Source organism: Mytilus edulis, chromosome 3 (assembly GCF_963676685.1).
Source record: "Mytilus edulis chromosome 3, xbMytEdul2.2, whole genome shotgun sequence".
Taxonomy (NCBI): Eukaryota; Metazoa; Mollusca; class Bivalvia; order Mytilida; family Mytilidae; genus Mytilus; species Mytilus edulis.
This window is the reverse complement of record NC_092346.1, coordinates 10904868-10925527: the sequence shown is the minus strand read 5'-3', so window position 1 is coordinate 10925527 and position 20660 is coordinate 10904868. Positions and strand designations below refer to the sequence as shown.

At 32.1% G+C, this 20660-nt stretch overlaps 1 protein-coding gene across 1 annotated transcript in view; it reads left to right on the top strand.

Annotated features, from left to right (window-relative positions):
* The first annotated feature begins 2229 nt into the window (after positions 1-2229).
* LOC139515031 (uncharacterized) overlaps positions 2230-20660 on the top strand; it is an 83678-nt gene continuing 65247 nt past the window's right edge. The window contains exons 1-5 of the mRNA XM_071304591.1: positions 2230-3195; positions 4823-4982; positions 12965-13558; positions 13936-14028; positions 14729-15025. Of these exons, the coding sequence (XP_071160692.1) occupies positions 2230-3195; positions 4823-4982; positions 12965-13558; positions 13936-14028; positions 14729-15025 (2110 nt within the window). The remainder of the gene's footprint in view (positions 3196-4822; positions 4983-12964; positions 13559-13935; positions 14029-14728; positions 15026-20660) is intronic.

Here is a 20660-nt window from a genome sequence, read left to right as displayed (position 1 = left end):
ATGTTTAACAAATTTTTAGAATGGTGCAAGCGTATTAACTGATGTTCAGTTTGACTTTTTTATTATACATAAATTTCAAGATTGTTATAGTTTAATCTAAGAAGACTAAAAGATGATTAATTTTACATCAGAATCTTACTGAGGAAGGACATCTGTTATCCGAAATATTTATAAATAATTACATTTATAGTGACCTTTTTTTTTGTTTTTGGTGTTGTTGTGTACACTTTTTTAGGCGTTTATATATATATATATGTTGTTTGTGCTGTATTTAGACCCTTCTACAACGAAATTTGTTTTATATGCACACGTATAAAAATTGCGGTTTTTATCCAACGCAATCATAGGTTTGAACGTAGTTTTCAATTTAGACTTGTTTAGATTATGTAGTTGTAGTTACAAACATATTTTATGCAACAGCAATCAATATGTTACACTTTTCCTCAACTCTTGTATAGATTAAGCTACACAAATATTTTTTTGTCATGCATCCGATTTCACCTTGAGAGATACACACGCCTGATGAAGCTAATTTGTTTAGCGAAATATTGCGTATTTCTATTTAAAATCTAATAGAACTTTTTATGTATCAATTAACGTGTTTAAGTTATATTCTTAGACATTTATATATTATTTTAATTCAGTAACTGTATCAGTTTATTTTCACAAACTGATCCACGCTTAAATAGATTGAATGTTGATTGTTGCTATTTTTAGACATTATAAATATATATATATATATATATATACGAGTCTAAATTGAAAACTACGTTCAAACCTATGACTGCGTTGGATAAAAACCGCTATTTTTATACGTGTGCATGTCAAACAAATTTCGTTGTAGAAGGGTCTAAAAACAGCACAAACAACATTTTCCAAAAGACCAAAAGAGTGAAAAAGTATATTTAAACAAAACGCATTTGACTAACAGGTCGAACAACTGATGTTCTTTAACCCTGCTGACTGCCATTGGCGATTGCCAAATAAAATTGATCACAGGTTGTAACAAAATGGATCTTATTATAAATTTAATACGTCACAGAAAAAAAAATTGTTAACTTGTGGACAGGATGTTGTGCCACAAACATTCGGTGTCAATATTTCTTTAGTACACCATATCCGGATTTCGACAATAAATGTCTCTTCAGTGATGTTAGGGATCGAAACGGTATTTGGAAGGCCATATAAAAAGCACCCTCATTTTTAGAGAAAGTACCCTCATTTTTAGATTAACTCTTGAATTTTAAGAGTCAATATATAGGATGAACGGATCATATAAACCGGAGGGAAAATATGATACATGCCAAAACAAAAAATATAAACGAGTCTAAATTGAAAACTACGTTCAAACCTATGACTGCGTTGGATAAAAACCGCAATTTTTATACGTGTGCATGTCAAACAAATTTCGTTGTAGAAGGGTCTAAAAACAGCACAAACAACATTTTCCAAAAGACCAAAAGAGTGAAAAAGTATATTTAAACAAAACGCATTTGACTAACAGGTCGAACAACTGATGTTCTTTAACCCTGCTGACTGCCATTGGCGATTGCCAAATAAAATTGATCACAGGTTGTAACAAAATGGATCTTATTATAAATTTAATACGTCACAGAAAAAAAAATTGTTAACTTGTGGACAGGATGTTGTGCCACAAACATTCGGTGTCAATATTTCTTTAGTACACCATATCCGGATTTCGACAATATATATATACATCATTGCTGGTGATCCGATGGATAAATCTGTTGTAGAGTTGTCACTGACTCAGACGTAAATATAATTATTTTCTGTGACTGTATCTTGCATTAATTTTTAGGATCCTTTACTATAGATAATTGAGCTGATCTGTAACAATAACATCTCCATGCCTTATATATCATGTACTGTAGTACGCCGCTAGATTAAAACTGACGAGGAAAGGTAACACACGACCACCGAAAGCTATATTTTTTTGTGAAGCCCAGGTGGTCGTGTGGTCTAGCGGGACGGCTACAATGCAGGCGATTTGGTGTCACGATATCTCAGTAGCATGGGTTCGAATCCCGGCGAGGGAAGAACAAAAAATTTGCGAAAGCAAATTTACAGATCTAACATTGTTGGGTTGATGTTTAGACGAGTTGTATATATATATACATATATAAATATTTGAAATATTTGTAAAAAAGTTGTATTACAATTGTTGAATGTGTAGCAAACAATATGAATATCGTTTATCTATTGTAGAACATGACGGAAGAAGTACATCATGAACGCGAAAATTATTTTAGACATTCGATGTTAGTGGTAGACCATTCTAAGGATGCATTCAACTCTATCATTGATAAAGATTTAAGAGAAAAAAACATAACATTTGAAAATTTTTTGGATCAGAAAAAACATGAAATCTATCACTGCTGCTACCATGAGAAATGCTGTAAATGTTTGACTGATGGAATTCTGCCTACCAAAAGAGTAAAACGTTTGACTAATGTACAGTTTGACTTGTTGTATAGTAAAAAGAACAAAACGTATTGTAGTATAACTGGAAATGTATCCCATTTATGCTGCATTGATGTGAAATCCGGAATTTCAACTGAAATAATTGAAATAACACTTTCAAGATGGCTGATTGTAAATTATTGCAGCGATGTTTTCTGGAAGGAATGTTTGCGAGGTTTGTCTTTGGAGGATTTCCTGAATAACAATAAACACTTGGTTTATCATTTATGGCAATTCAGCACTTCATGTTGTTCATGTCCGTATCGTTTTCAGTTACCATCGAGGCAAGTTATCAACGACAAACAATTCAAAATGTTGTTTGCTGGTTGTTCCTTACCTCCTGTTTGCGGAAAACGAAACTACATGGGAAAAACTAAGTGCATTTGTCCCATGTCTGCAAAACATGGCATCCGTGAAAATGACCTTCCCCCTGAGCTCCAACAAAAGCTCCTTGGATATATGGTTTTAGCAAGAAAATCGGTAGAAACATTAATAGAAATCAGAAACAACACTTATGGCCACATACAAAACACAAGAATATCAAATGAAGACTACAAAAAGATAAGGATTAAAACTGAAAAAGCGTTACTTGATATAGGACAGTTTTGTGGCAAGAAATCACAAGTGAAAGCGGCAATAAATGATGTACAGCAGAAACCTTTAGATCATGGTTTGATGTTAAAGTACACCAGCATTTTGTCGGAAAGTATTGAGGTAAGTGGGTACATTAAATACTAAATGAAAATAACACTATAAATTTCGTGAGTCCTGCGCGCTTTCCTGGATTAATCTTCATCGTGAATGCTCAATCCTTAACATTTAAAAGCCAGGGATTCATATATCATAGAAATGTTTTGAGCTATATTATATAAGGAACCTTAATGAATAGCAAAATCTATCTTCGGTCAACTTTGTTTGAGCACTTTGTCGTTTATCTAACTTTTATTTTGAGTGCTTCATAATACCACTTCTCAAAAATATAAGATCTATCTTATCATTAAAAAAAAATCGGCTACATAGTTACTGTTATATCTACTCTTGGTAAGTATAAATCATACTGGAATTTTTTATTAACTTGAAAAACCTCAAATACGGCACAATCAAATCATCATACTTTTTACAATATCAATAATCTTCGCACCCAGCCGTGTAAAAAATTCTACTATAAGTCATTTTTTACTTGAATAACTCTGAGTTACCTTTATTGTTCCAATATGTGAATTTGATGTTTTTTCCTTAAAATATGACATCACCGAATGAGACTTACAATGTGTCTCCGAATTTGTACCTACGTGGTGCTTACATGAGTAACACGACGGATGTTACATGTGGAGCTGGATCTACTTATTTTACGAGCATATGAGACCACCTCCGGTTTAAGGTTGGTTTCTGTTACTCTGTTTTTTGTTTTGTTTTCTTAGTCGAGTTTTGTAAGACTGCTGTTTGTCTTTTGGTCGTGTTTTGGTTTGGTTTGTTTGCACTGCTTTGTCTTTGACTTAAAAAAGTTAATTTACTTTTGTTTTCTTGTTCCTCTCTTTTAACAATTCTATAAGTATGCTAGAGTACATACAATCAGGCTATCGTTTAAACATGAGTGACTTCTCAGTTCTTTTCACTAGTATTGCAAATTCTGAATTTAAAGACTGGTTGAAATCATTTATCATAATTTAGTTATAAAATTGAAAGACCAACGAAAATACAAATACCTGTTTTTCAGAACGAGATGAATGGTACTTGTAAAAGCCACTTTAATTTAAGCAGAAAAATACCGTGAAACAACTTGTATTATAAAAATGTTGGATTTCATGTGTATGCAGACGCTTCTCAATAAAGAATAAAAGAACCTGTCGTTATCCTATAATTTCTTTTTCCGCTTTATTATTGACGTACATTTACTGAACAAAACTTTTGTAACTATGCTGAGTACATCTATCCAAAATGAACGTGAGACTGTTAGTCGCCAAGGGTATCAGCTTAGAAGCAGTACCTCAGCTTTTGGTATAAACAATATATATTAATTTATTGAAATATATTGTTATAATATTTAGGAAAACGCTCTATGATAAGAATCTATTTCCATTATATTGAGTTTGGCTTTATGTTTGGTCCTTGTGGTTTACGTTCATGTTAATTGAAATTGGATTTTAAGTTTAGAAAAATTATGAAACAAATAACGAAATACACATCTAGTTATTTCATATCAATTACACACCACAGCGTGTATATGCTTTATATGTTTTAGCAAAAAATATTTCCCTGTGGAATCTTTATTTCAATTTTCAATTTAAAAAAAAGAAAATGTTTGTTTTATGAATCATTTAAAACGTAGATCAATTTTCAGGCTAAATCGTATTTCAAAGAACTAGAAGCTAAACAACGGCAACTCGAAGACAACATCCAAAAGAATAAAGAAGACAACACAAGAGCATTAAACGCTTTTTCTGATAAACTAGAGAAAAATATGGGTCTTCATCATTTTCAAGAATGCGGATCAAAATATGGTAGGTAGTTACGATTTAATTTAAATAAAGAGATGTGTTATGATTGCCAATGAGAAACATATCAACCAAAGTTTAAGTCGGTGTAGTCATATATATATTTATATTTATTAAGGAATGACTGTAATATTTTTTCTGTCTATAAAGAAATAACATAAAAGATTTGGTGCACACTGAATAACGCGAGTAGCGGGTTATTTTACAGTGTGCAACACATTTTTTATGTTATTTCGAATAGACAGAAAACATATTACAGTCATTTCTTATAATTTAATTCTAAATTCCATTTTAACCGTTGAAAACCATAAAAAAACGTTGATAACGTCACGGTCACATGACTAAATTATATATATGGGCTGAAAACAAAATAACGTCAGCCAATCAGAAGACGCGTTACATCCAAAGTTAAATAATTGTCACTTATCTTATAACTGCAAAGTCTCACTAGGAGAAGTCAAGTCAGCAATACAAAAATCGTTTACTATCAGTAAATATTCTATGTTTCATTACACACGTTTGTCATAAACTAGCATTTTCTTTGTACAGATTTGTCTTACTTATTCATATTATTTAAAATGTGAAAAATATATGTTTGCCAGTGAGACAACTATTCATAGACCAAAGGACAAAGATGGGAACAATTTCAAAGCACATAAGTTCACCACTGGTTTCTGGTGCGGTTCATGTTTTTCAATGCAGTATTATGTGGATTTGTTAGTTTTTCTGTCATTTTTATACGAACGCAAAAGTCAAAAACATATTGGTCGTATATTGCATTAGTCTCATGTTTTTGTTGTCGTCGTCGTCAGCGTCGTCCGAAGACAGATGGTTTCCGGATTATAACTTATGTAGTAGTAAATAGAAATCAATAAAATTTTAACACAAGGTATGGCAAGCCGTTCTCGTCAAAACTATGTTTAAACCCTTTTTTCGAAAAAAAAATACACTCTGAGATTTAAAAACCTAAAATAACACACTGAGAAATCGAAATTACACACTGAGATTTAAAAAAATAAAAAACACACACTGAAAATTCAAAATTACACACTGAGATTTTAAAAAGACACACTGAGATGAAATAAATTGAAAAACACACACTGAGAATTGTTAATTACACACTGAGATTTCAAAAATACACACTGAGATTAATATGCAAATTACTAATGAATATTCATGAGATGAATAATTCAACAGATTAATATCTTGATCTCAAGAACTCTTGTCATTATAATGAAATGCGATTCCTTCAACCAACATTCGTAATAAATTTCAAGACTTAACATCGCTCATAATCAAAAGTTTGTTGCCTATAATTCAGATCATTACTACCAGTGTATCGGGATGATTTTTTTTAAAAGTCTTCCAACTGTTTCCCTGGTTTCGCTAGTTAATCTTTTATATTTTTGTTACGTTTATATTTTATAATAGACACTTGGGTAAAAATTTCACTGCATTCTTTTGCAGATTGTTCAATGTTTTCTTATAATTTTAATAAAGTATTCACCATTTGGTTATATTTTGTAATAAGATTAAGTGTTTTTTTTCATGTTCTTGTATTTCTAAAGTTTTTTTATTATTAATTTGGAACCAAATCCAAGGACTAACGAGTTCTGTCCCCTTGTTGTTTTAAGCTTGTAATAGATTCAGATTAAGTATGCTATTTAGATATGTGCGCATAAAAAGTGCGCACAAATCTCAGTGTGTAATTTTAAATTCTCAGTGTGTAATTTTAAATTCTCAGTGTGTAATTTCAAATTCTCAGTGTGTGTTTTCAGTTTATTTATTCTCAGTGTGTCTTTTTGAAATCTCAGTGTGTAATTTTCAATTATCAGTGTGCGTTTTTCATTTTTGTAATCTCAGTGCGTCTTTATGAAATCTCAGTGTGTAATTTTTAATTCTCAGTGTGTTATTTTCAATTCTCAGTGTGTTATTTTCAATTCTCAGTGTGCGTTTTGAAGTTTTAAAATCTCAGTGTTCTTTGTTGTAATTCTCAGTGTGTAAATTTTTCGAAAAATTGTTTAAACATAGTTTTGACGAGAACGGCTTGCCATAACAAGGTTAATAACCACTGAAAGAAGGCTGGGATTGATTTTTGGAGTTATGGTCCCAACTGTTAAGATATTGAGGGTAAAAAAAGGGGCCAAAATAATTTGTTTTTGTAGTTTCCAGACAATAACTTGTGTAAAAGTGTATAAATCTCTCAGAAATTATACCACAAGTTACCATACTACAAAGAGATTATAAGGATTGACATTTGGGGGGTGGGGGGGTGGGGGTATGGCTCAAACCATTTAGTAATTAGGGAGGAAAAAGGGGAAAACAAGGGTATTTCTTATTAAAGGACAATTGAGACAATTTAAAGCAGTGTAAGTGAGGTATTCCAATTCAATTTAAAGAACAGTTTGTTTACCTCTCTGACACTACTTGTAAATTATGTATCAAGAAATGATGATTATCTTATCTTAAGGTAATTAGCTGTCAATTTATTTTAAGCAGTTACTATTAATCAATATTAGTTTTAGCCATGACTATGTACTGTGTCATTTAATATTTTAAAACTTTTATGATGTATTTAAATGGGTAATTATGGTTGCAAACTCCATTAGAAATTTAAATTGAGATACTGACCATATCTTTAGGGAAAGATTTTTTTCGGGGAAATAAGAGAAAGGGGGTGGGGTGAAAAAATTGAGAGGTGGGGGCAATTTTTCTCATTTCAGATTTCAGAAATGAAAAGAAATTTTTTTCTAATATGTTTTTGGGGGTTCATATTCAACAGCATAGTGTATTGCACAAAAAAACAAAAAAAAAACAGGTTAAAACTATTGTTTGTTTGGGGTTTTTTTTTGGGGGGGGGTCTGTTCGCAACAGCAAAGTGTATTGCACAAAAGCCAAGGATATAAATCCAAATCATATAACCAATTTGAAGTTCTTTGACTACAGTTATTCTGTGTCAGAAACCTATTGTGTGTCAAAATTGAGTTACAATCCAAATTCAGACCTGTATCAAGCGTGAATATGTTGGTCACAGTGGCCCCCAACTTTTCAAGGTTGGACATTTGCGGTCGTATCCAGCTGTGCTCAGCATCTGGTGTACTCAACTATAAGCTTTGTATTTCTTATGAGTTTTTTTATCCTCATTTTGCTTCTTTTTTTACGAAACATGTTCAAATATCTACCTGGGCCAATTCACCTTATACACGCACCTTCGACCAATGTTGGCACTGTAACCTATGCATGAACCGGTATTTTTGTAGAACAGATTCGTCTATAATGAACCCCTCAAAATATTTGCAATTGGTTCCATTGTGCACTAAATTACACACAGTTGAGTTGACTGATTTCTGTAAACAAATGGAATTAACTAAAGGCCTTGAAGTTAATTTTGACTTTTGCAATTTTTTCGCCTGCACAGGCCACTGTATAATAACGGGTTATCCGATGAAGAATGTCTGTCATAAGATTTTCAAAAGTTTATACGTAAAAAAAGTCATATTTCGAATCCCATTGAGGGAAGAACAAGAATTTGCTACTTTACTTTTAGGGCTAAATTTGGGAAGAATTATATATTAAAGTAAACTAAGTTTTACTTTGCGCTTTGTTGTGAGATTTTATTCCTGATGGGATACAGGAAAAGGTTGAGATATCACAAAACATATGTTAAACCCCGCCGTTTACATTTCAATGATAATCAAAGACAGTACCTACATCCATACTTTAAGATCATCATATATTATTTATGAAATTCATACGGAATATATTTCAACATGGTCTTCGTATCTTGAGATGAACTTTAATGGAAGAAGGATTAGACGGTCTTTTGCAGATTGGTCATGAAAAATGTACTAGTGATACAAAAAATAGACCATGTTAATTATGACGGCCGTCCAGAAATTAAAGAACCAATATTAAAAAGAAGATGTGGTTTGATTGTTAATGAGACATCTCTCCAAAATGACACAGAAATTTAAAACAACTATAGGTCACCGTACGGTCCTTAAACAATGAGCAAAGCCCATACCACATAGTCAGCTATAAAAGGCCCCGAAATGACAATGTAAAACAATTCAAACGAGAACAATAACGGCCTTATTTATATAAAAAATTAATAAACGAACAATGCCTACTTATATATTAAACTTACTCATGCATGTGTACACAATTTTTATATTTACTAGAACACACCCGCCACATCGCGAAAAGTTAGAGCTTGGGGACCGGTCATTATTTATCTCCAGGGGGTGGGGGGGGGGGCAAAATGTAAATTTGAAATGATAAAATATGATTACCCCCTTTTAAAATGTGTTAAAAAATTTACCCCCCCCCCTCTTTTAACTACATTTAAACTTTTGACCCACCCCTCTTCTCTGATTATAATTGAAAGGTTTCAAATGATCAATTATCATATGTTGCTAATATTCCTAGTAAGGTATTTTAATACACATACACAGAAAATGCATTGAGCCTTGAGGACAACATCCGATAGAAGGATACCCTGATGTAACTTCAGTTTTTAACAGGCCAAATGCCAATTGTTTGAAGAAATATAGTGTCAAGAATGTTTGCCATAAATACAAATGCAATGTACTATAATATCAACAATTAGTTTATATTAAAATATTATTATAAAACAATAAAACCATAATAATCCAAATCAGCATTTTGATTGCTATTTCAAAACATAATTTTGTACTTTTTATTGAAAATACCCTCTAATATGATAAAATTGCTCTAAAATAATCATGAGACAGTATATCATATATGTGAAGTGCAAATCTTATAAAGTTAAACAAAATATTCAGTTATAGTGAAGATCCCAACACCAAATGTTTTTTTCCAAAACAATTAAATGAATGCAGTATCTTAAATAAGACTAAAAGTATTTTCAAAATGTCAAAATTTCCAATATATACATTTACATAAAATCAGATTTTAAAAATATGGCATATTTAGCTTGGTTTTCTTCCAATGATATGCACCATCTCGTCAAACTTTAAACTAAATGCCTTGGAGTTTAAGTTGGTATTTAATTATGATTTTGTTATTTACAGTTTTAAAGAGTAAAAGAGTGAACTTTGATTGATATCTGAGCATTACTTTTTATTGTATTCATAAAGAATGTCAGGATGTCTTTTTTCAAGTTAGAGATGTTGAAATGAAGCTGTTCCTGACCTTTCAATAATTTCTTGTATTATAAATGATTCATTTCCACATTTTCACTCTCCACTCTGACAGAAGACGAAGGGTCTTCAACAATGAACAAATCATTCATATATTTATTGATATGGAATAAAAATAAGAAGAAAATGCTTTGAAAATGTCTTTATAGAATATTTTTGTACACAGAAAACAATAGTGTGTAAAATATATGGGTTGATCTTGAAAAATAAAAATAGTGTCACCTTCTAAAAGTAGTTTCTTAGTCCTATAACATCATGGCTTAGAGAAACATAAGAAAAATTACCAATTTTGCACATTTTTTAGTAATATTCATACCTGTCAACTGACCCGTATTCTGCGGGTGTGACCCGAGATTTTCACAATTCTAAGGGATCACCCGGGACACCCGCCGGGTCATTGAAATAACCCAGGAATTCCGAAAATGACCCGATTTCACCCGTATTTCTTAGCCTTGAGATTGATTTCATAAGTAATATTCCTTTGAAATACCGGCAAATTTGTAATTCTTCCATGAACAGGAAGTTCATCTAGCTATGTAATCTGTCAAATTAAGTGACCCATTAAGTGCATGGCTTCACTTGACAGCTTTGGTGTCAAACACACTGTTAATTAACACCAATTACCTTAGGTTTAGGTCGTAAATAAATTGCACTTTTGGTTTACAAACATATTTCAACTCTAGAGTTATTTCCCCTTATTTGTCACCATTCAAAATTATTCCTTATATTTACGTTTTATGGGTAAAAAAGATTAAATCATTAGAATATAAAATTCAAATACATATTGAAAAATAACTTTTTATTATTTTTATGCCTTTATACAAGGATTTGTATAGTAAGAAATTATTTTTTACATTTATACTTCCTTCAACTGTATTACTATATTTTATCAGAGTCTAATTTCCTTGTATATGAGAGACGGTTATGTTTAATGGAAACATGGCCAGTAGTCTAATCATTTTAAAATTACATTTAAAAATAAATTCTTGTAATTGATAATTACGAAAAGTAAAGAACATAAGACTGCGTTACACAAATTTATAAAAATCTTTGAAAGTGCATTGAAATAATAATAATATATAAAATGACTTAACCAAGTGAACATGCATTGATGTTTTGGTATCTTTGATATACATTATAAGAAAATGTACCATAAATACAGAAATTCAGCTCGAAAAAGTTCGTACGCGTTATGACCTGATATTTGATTCTTCAATGCAGGTCATGTCCTGCATTTTCATCGTCACAGGTTGACAGGTATGAAATCTTTAATAATTAGATTTATTAAATTCGAGATTCTTGACATGCAGAAAAATCTAATGAATGGTCAACTAATGAATTATGAAAATTAGGTTGTAGCTTGATAAAAGATATGAAAACACCTTTAGAGTTGTTTGTTATATTCTAAAGACCACTAAAAAATCAAGAATCAAACATTCTGTTGAATAGAAGCGATAAAGTAATAATTTCGTATCAATTTTTATTGATATTTCTGCCTTTTTTGCAGAGTCATCTCCCGTTTCAATGCAAATCTCCATAGGAAATTTAAAATGGTGATTTTTAGTGTTCCTCAAGGTAGATTTTGTTGGACTTTTTTCTTTGTATATTTGGGGTATAATGCTAAAGATGATTGCAATTACTTAAAGGTAAGGGTAAAATCTATGCTAGATTGACATGGACTATATGGCTATCAATGAATCTATGGCCAATAAAATCCTGACCCCCCTACTTGATCAACATGAAAACGAATGACCCCCTCTATCAGATTCAATTTTTTTCATGACCCCCCCCTCTCCCTTAGAGATAAATTATAACCGGTCCCTTGGTTGAAAGTAATAGTATGTATACTGTTGAAAGGAGATTTTTGCTAACATTTTAGAAAAAAGTACTCGGAGACTTTTAACTCTCCATTCCAAGTTTCTTTTCCACGGCGATCACTGCTTAATTATATAGAGAGTCTCAATCAACGCGAAAATTAGTGTGCTGTCCCCGAGTTCACTTATGAAAATTATGTGCCAGTTTAAAACCGGAAATCTTGTTTGACTTAAAAGTTGTTCTGATGACGGAAACAATATCCGAACGCCTTTATTTTCGTTTTTCTCCCAAAATAATCTAAACTGAATAATCATAAGAATAGATGTCAAATGCGACTATATAAAGAAGAAGATGTGGTATGATTGCCGATGAGACAACTGTCTACAAAAGACCAAATGACACAGACATTAACAACTATAGGTCACCGTATGTATAACCATAGAACATGATAGGCATGATGATTTACTCATTGTTGAAGGAAGAGAAGCGACACACAAAATGAGGTCTTTACGTTTAAAAGTATAGATTACGAATATTGTCGACAAATTGTATTTCATTCGGTGATGTTGATCGGAAGCTTATAAACTGTTAAGTAATTTTCAAGATGAGTGGTTCTATATATAGTCCCTGAAGGATCATTTGACTCTATTACTGGCCTGCATAAGATATTGATACGTTTGTAGGATAAAACTAGACCTATAATGTTTATAATTATAAACACTGGAATTTTATCTATCAGCATTACGTGTTTCTGCGCACTCTTGTCGTCTAGATATCATGTGTTACTAAATATGTATTCAAGTATATAAAAAAATTCTCAACTTTGTTTAGAAATTTGAAGTTTTATATGACTTTTATATACAGATCTGTGCAAACAGCATGTTTATATTGATAACCTTCAACATTAATTTACAATTACTAAGTAATTTTTACGTTTACGTATTTTACATAACAGAAAATATAACGTAAACAAATTTATTTATTTCACAGAAACAGATGTTCGATGTATTTCAAAAAAGAATTCTCCAGAACAAAGATTTATAAGATGTGCCATGGTTGCTGTTCAGGAAATTCCAAAAATAATGCAGGAAATAATGAAGCAATCTGCAATGACACCAGTAATATTGTATAACCTGATACAAAACGACGATCAGTTTCAGAACATAATGCCAACAGCAGAACAGAATGTATATGGATTACAAAGTCTTCTGAAAGATGGATACACAAAACTTCATGTAACATTAATATTCAATATTGTAAGGTATTACAGTAATATATTTATACCTACACCAAAGCAAGGCTGGGATAGCGACCCAAATCTTGAAGATGCTGGCATTGGAGATGATGCCCAAAGAATGCGAAAAATGATGAACAAGATTAGAACTACACCTTCGAAAGCATTGAGTAAAAGGGAGTTTGAAGAGTTTTTCACACGCATTTATGCCATTGGAGCTCGAATAGATGAATACTTTAAACTTAAATCATGTGTCACTTCATTCCAAAAAGATATTCACGATATGTTACTGCGTCCTATTGACAAGGCAATGGAGGAAAAAATCTTGGAAGAAATCGTTTGTTTGACAGGTAAATTATCATTTAAACGTTCCTTTAATTCAAAACAAACTATTATTGCATTATCCTCACTAATCGTATCTATCAACATTTTAAAAAAACAAATTTGGTGGTGTCACCGTCACATTACATGACAAAATTGTGTCTATAAGCTAATAGATAAAACGCTTTCTGCCAATCAGAAGACGTGTTTAATCAAAAATCGAATTAATCGTATCTATCACTCACTATCACTGCCGTTTCAAGTATGATACACACCTTTATTGATGGGAGTAACACATGTACACTTATTTACTAGTATATAAGCTTGGTTAGTATATATACAAATATTTTTTCAACCAACAGTTCAACAGAGGAATATATATCAATGTGAGTATTTTTTATTGTAGATTATTTTATCATTGAGTCTGGCAAAAATGAAGTATGTGTTTATCGTGGGAAGACATTGAAAGACTTTTTTAATCGAATGGCTGATTGTGATGGTAAGTGTCTTTTATTTTCATTTTTTGAATTTTGGATTTCCAATAGATGGCAACAACAAAACACCAAAAACGTTTTTTTTTATTGAATTGTTAGTAAACTTTTGATGATGCTTCGTCACTTTAGACCGATCGATCAAGTGACATATTAATGGATTCTCTCTCCTCCGCTATTTATTTTGTTTAAATAGGCTACTCTTTGACCATAAATCGTAGAAGTCATTAGATAAGTGAACCATTGCTCACAGCTAGGAAATTGAAACGGGCAAATGATAAGATCATGTTCTAAATGTTAACATTTTTATGTTTCACATCCACTCCTAAGAAACCATAATGATTTTTACACAGGCAATTCTTATTAAACATGGTACGATGTAACAACATTTTCAAATTTTGACATGGTACGGTGACATTTGCAACCAATGCCCTTTATATTTTTGAATCAACAAATAATAACTTCAAATATGCAGTTTGCATGTCATAAATGTGAAATCATCACAACCAACCATTACCCCATGATTGTATTTTAGATGCATCACAATTATATTCAACAGAAAATCGAAAAAATGTATTCAGAGTATTGCACAAATACATGTATATTATATTCCAAAAGATCACAGTGTTTTCTTCGCTTTTGTCGACGACCTATTTCCAAAACATCAAATATTTAAAAATAAGTAAAACAATAATTTTATCTTTCAAGCCAATACAACAGCTCCAATAACAATGCGCTTTCCGGGAATAAAAGGAGATCCAGAAATTGCTTCTTTAGTCAATACCTTACAAGACCAGATAAATAATAGATCTCTTCCTATCAAACTTGATGGAGCGGCGGTTGGCAGTTTGATTATTTTTCTAAGTGTAGAGAACAATGTCTTTAAAAGTGACATAGAGACAAGAGAAGTATTATCAAGTTTTATAGACCATTTCATCAAAGTGACAAATTTGCAGCAATGGTTATGCCAACCAAAGAATATAGTTGAAGCAGTTATAACAAACGGTAAGTTTTACATCTTTTATTTAGCTGCATGAGTTAATTCTTAACTTATTGTATCCCACTCACCATATTTCCAGCGATTCTCTATCCGCCAGCCACCTTTTTGAATCATCTGTAATTAAATGTGAACTTCTAAAATCAATTGTAAATTCCCCTGTAGACCTTGATTACATTTTTATCCACATATCAAACTGGACTATTAACGTTTATGGGAATACGATGTGCAATGCAGGATGATCGAATTAGATCTGCAGCGAATTGATGTATTTTCAGCAATGTAAGAGAAAGGAGAAATGGATTTTGGTTTTGAAGGGCCAAGTACAAGCATTTTTCTAATTTCCAGGCAATAACTTGTGTTTACGTTTATGGATCTATCTTGTACTACAAGGTTTATAACGACAAATGGAAGGCTGGGATTGAGAGTTTGGGCGACATTAATCCAAAAGAGTGGGGGGGGGGGGGGGGGCTGAAATAAAATATTTTTAACATTGCTTAAATAGATATCAAACGATTCTTGGTAAATTAAATGTCCCATTTCCAATTTGTTTAAGATCTTTGACAAAATTTATTTTGTGTCAGAAACCTATATTATGTCAAAAGATTGACCACAATCATAATTTAGACAGTTTCGAGCATTAATATTCTGTCCAAACTTGACCCAACTGTTCAGGATCCGATCTATGCGGTCGTATCATGCTGCGCTCGGCGAATCATTTTATTCGAACAATGCATATGTTTCCCAGTTTGAATAACATAGACTATGAACTGTTTAAGAGTTAAATCAACATTTTGCATAACATAATATTGAAAACAGAGTTAGTCGGTCTTCTCGTCGATGTATGCGTTCAATGTTTAAACAAACACCACTCACGACGAAGATAGGTAGATGAAGAAAGTGACCTCCATGAACAGGAGAATTGTAGTTTTATTTGGAATCAGACCACATCTCCTTAATATTTCATCGAGATTGCAAAACTAATGTCACTCCACGATAAGGTTTGCAATTTTATTTAAACTAGGACAAAAAAGCTATCAACTCATGAACCTGATGTTCGGTGGTAGTTAATGTGGTTCATAAGTGTTTCTCGTTTCTCGTTTTTATACGACCGCAAAAATTGAAATTTTGTTTGGTCGTATATTGGCGTCGTCTGCGTCGTCGTCGTCGTCCGAATACTTTTAGTTTTCGCACTCTATCTTTAGAAAAATTGAAAAGAAATCTATGAAATTTTAACACAAAGTTTATGACCACACAAGGAAGGTGGGGATCGATTTTGGGAGTTTTGGTCCCAACATTTTAGGAATTGGGGGTCAAAAAGGGCCCAAATAAGCATTTTCTTGGTTTTCGCACTATAACTTTAGTTTAAGTAAATAGAAATCTATGAAATTTTGACACAAGGTTTATGACCACAAAAGGAAGGTTTAGATGGATTTTGGGAGTTGGTTCCAACAGTTTAGGAATAAGGGGCCAAAAAAGGGCCCCAATAAGCATTATTTCGCACAATGACTTTAGTATAAGTAAATAGAAATCAATGAAATTTAAACACAAGGTTTATGACCACAAAAGGAAGGTTGGGATTGATTTTGGGAGTTGAGGTCCCTACAGTTTAGGAATTAGGGGCCAAAAAGGGTCAACATAAGCATTATTCTTGGTTTTCGCACAATAACTTTAGTATAAGTAAATAGAAATCAATGAAATTTAAACACAAGGTTTATGACCACAAACGGAAGGTTGGGTTTGATTTTGGGAGTTTTGGTCCCAACAGTTTAGGAATAAGGGGCCCAAAGGGTCCAAAATTGAACTTTGTTTGATTTCATCAAAAATTGAATAATTGGGGTTCTTTGATATGCCGAATCTAACTGTGTATGTAGATTCTTAATTTTTGGTCCCGTTTTCAAATTGGTCTACATTAAGGTCCAAAGGGTCCAAAATAAAACTTAGTTTGATTTTATCAAAAATTGAATCCTTGGAGTTCTTTGATATGCTGAATCTAAAAATGTATTTAGTTTTTTAGCTCACCTTTCCTAAAAGGAAATGTGAGCTTTTCTCATCATTTGGCGTCCGTCGTCGTCGTCGTCGTCGTCGTCTGTCGTCGTTAACAATTTTTCAAACATCTTCTCCTCTGAAACTACTGAATGGATTTGAATAAAACTTAGCATGATAGTTCCTTAGATTATCCTGCACAAAGTTTGTGCTTCGATTTTTGATCCGTCAAAAAACATGGCCGCCGTTACTTAAAATAGAACATAGGGGTCAAATGCAGTTTTTGGCTTATATCTCAAAAACGTAAGCATTTAGAGCAAATCTGACATGGGGTACAAATGTTCATTCGGTTAAGATCTATTAGCCCTGAAATTTTCAGATGAATCAAACAACCCATTGTTGGGTTGCTGCCACTTAATTTGTAATTTTAAGGAAATTTGCAGTTTTTGGTCATTATCTTGAATATAATTATAGATAAAGATAAACTGTAAACAGCAAAAATAATCAGCAAAGTAAGATCTACAAATAAGTTAATATGACCAGAATTGTCAATTGACCCCTTAAGGGGTATTGTCCTTTAATGACAATTTTTCACAATTTGTTCATCATATTTGCTAACTTTAAAAAATCTTCTCCTCTAAAACTACTCAACCAAATTTAACGACACTTCAACTGAATGATCAGTAGGGTGTATAAAATAAAGTTTGTGTTTTATTTTCTATTTCTTCAAAAAACATGGCCGTCATGGCTAAAAATAGAACACAGGGTAAAATTCTATTTTTGGCTTATATCTCAAAAACTCCAGCATTTAGAGCAAATAAGACAAGAAGTTAAAGTATTTATTAGGTCAAGGTCTACCTGTCTTGAAATTTTCAGCCGAATTGGGTAACTGGTTTTTCAGGTATAATGCCCCTGAATTGATGATTTTGAAGAAATTTTGCAGTTTTTGGTTATTATCTTGAATATTATTATAGATACAGATAAACTGTTAATAGCAAAAATGTTAAGCAAAGTAAGATCAACAAATAAGTCAATTTGACCAAAATTGTCAATTGACCCCTTAAGGAGTTATTGCCCTTTAAAGACTTTTTTCACAATTTGTTCATCATGTTGACTTACTTTAAAAAATCTTCTCCTTTGAAACTGCTGTATCAATTTCAGCCAAACTTAGGCTAAATGAGTTTCAGAGTATCTAGTATAAATTTTATATTTTATTTCCTTGTATGTCAAGAAACATAGCTCCTATTGCTAAAATATAACATAGGAGAAAATGATTTGTTTTTTGCTTTTGAAGAAAATAGGACGATTCAAAGAACATTTAAATAAATTGCAAAGCCAAAATAATCATTGATAAGAGATTTAACCAACAAAATTAAGGTGGGCGATTCAGGCTCTTGAGAGCCTCTTGTTTATTATTGGCCCAGTTTTCAAGCTGGTCCAAATCGGGGTTCAAAATTAAACTTTGTTTGATTTCATCAAAAATTGAATAATTGGGGTTCTTTGATATGCCAAATCTAAATGTGTATGTAGATTCTTAATTTTTGGTTCCGTTTTCAAATTGGTCTACATTAAAGTCCAAAGGGTCCAAAATTAAACTAAGTTTGATTTTAACAAAAATGGAATTCTTGGGCTTTTTTGATATGCTGAATTTAAAAATGTACTTAGATTTTTGATTATGGGCCCAGATTTCAAGTTGGTTCAATTTAGGATCCTAAATTATTATATTAAGTGTTGTGCAATAGCAAGAAATTTTCAATTGCACAGTATTAAAAAATAACAAGAAATCTTCAACTGCACAGTATTGTGCAATAGCAGGAAATTTTCAATTGCACAGTATTGCGCAATAGCAAGAAATCTTCAATTGCACAGTATATTGCAATAGCAAATATTTTCAATTGCACAGTATTGCGCAATTATAGCAAGAAATATCTTATTGCACAATATTGTGCAATAGCAAGAAATTTTCAATTGGAGTTATCTTTCTTTGTCCAGAATAGTTGTTGAATCAACTTAAATCATTGTTTTATACAATATACAATGTATATTCACTTTTACTACCAACTGATAAATTAAAACAATCTTTACCATTCAGTGATAACAAGCACTTTATTTTACATTTTAATATTTTATGACGTATTAAATTGAGTAGTTATTGTTGCAAACTCCTTAGAAATTTGAATTGAGATCAGTTTTGGAAAAAGGGATGTGAAAAATAAATGGGGGGGGGGAGGGGGGGGGCTGTGTTTAAATTTTTCTCATTACAGTTTTCATAAATAAAAAGAAAATTTCTTCAAGCATTTTTTTAAAGGATTAATATTCAACAGCATAGTGAATTGCTCAAAGGCAAAACAAATATTTTAAGTTCATTAAACCACATTCGTTCTGTGTCAGAAACTTATGCTGTGTCAACTATTTAATCACAATCCAAATTTAGAGCTGAATCCAGCTTGAATGTTGTGTCCATAGACCGACCGTTGGTTTGTCTGTTTGAATGGGGTTACACTTGTCATTTTTCGGACACTTTTTAGCTTGCTGTTCTGTGTGATCTAAGGCTCTTTGTTGAAAAACGTACTTTGACCTATACTGGTTTACTTTTACATATTGTGACTACTTGGATGGAGAGTTGTCTCATTGACACTTAAACCACATTCTTTTATCTATTGTAATAGCACAATTTACCATACATATCCCTCCATGCATGCTTATTCATAAGAAGAAGGGGTCTAAGTGTCATGATGTATATAAGGTAATCAATTATAGGTCAAAGTACGGCCTTCAGCATTGACGTCGTGTGTCTTTTTATGCCCCACCTACGATAGTAGAGGGGCATTATGTTTTCTGGTCTGTGCGTCCGTTCGTCCGTCCGTCTGTTCGTCCGTCCGTTCGTTCGTTCGTCCGTCTGTCCCGCTTCAGGTTAAAGTTTTTGGTCAAGGTAGTTTTCGATGAAGTTGAAGTCCAATCGACTTCAAACTTAGTATACATGTTCCCTATGATATGATCTTTTTAATTTTAATGCCAAATTAGAGGGTTTACCCCAATTTCACGGTCCACTGAACATAGAAAATGACAGTGCGAGTGGGGCATTCGTGTACTGGGGACACATTCTTGTTTGTCATATGTTTTGCTTAGCGATTGTTTGTAGTGTGTTTTATTGGTAAATTCAAACTATATTAAGGAAAATAAATGTTAATTCCAACAACTTAATTTTATTTGATGAATACAGCTGATCAGATTCAATAGTTTTAAATGAGAACATAAGTATCTAAGAAAATGTAAAGCAAATATGAATCAGTATACGTTAATCCTGGTACCTTTTGATAACTATATACGTTAAGTAAGCATATTGAACTTGCATTCATTAACTGCGTTACCTGATGTTTCAGGATCAAGTTTGATGAAAAATCAACAAAACTCAAGGTTTTCATAAGCAAATGAATGATTTCAAGGGTAGAGCATACTTTTATTTTACTGTTCTATCGGACACACCAAAGATTTAGTTTCAAATATATCAAGATATATTGGAAGTGACCATTATAGGTACAAAAACGTGTTGTTTGTTTAATGAATCTAATAGACATGTATAGCGCCTTTTGTGTTTTCTCATACATAAAGGCAACAGTAGTATACCGCTGTTCGAAATTCATAAATCGATTGAGA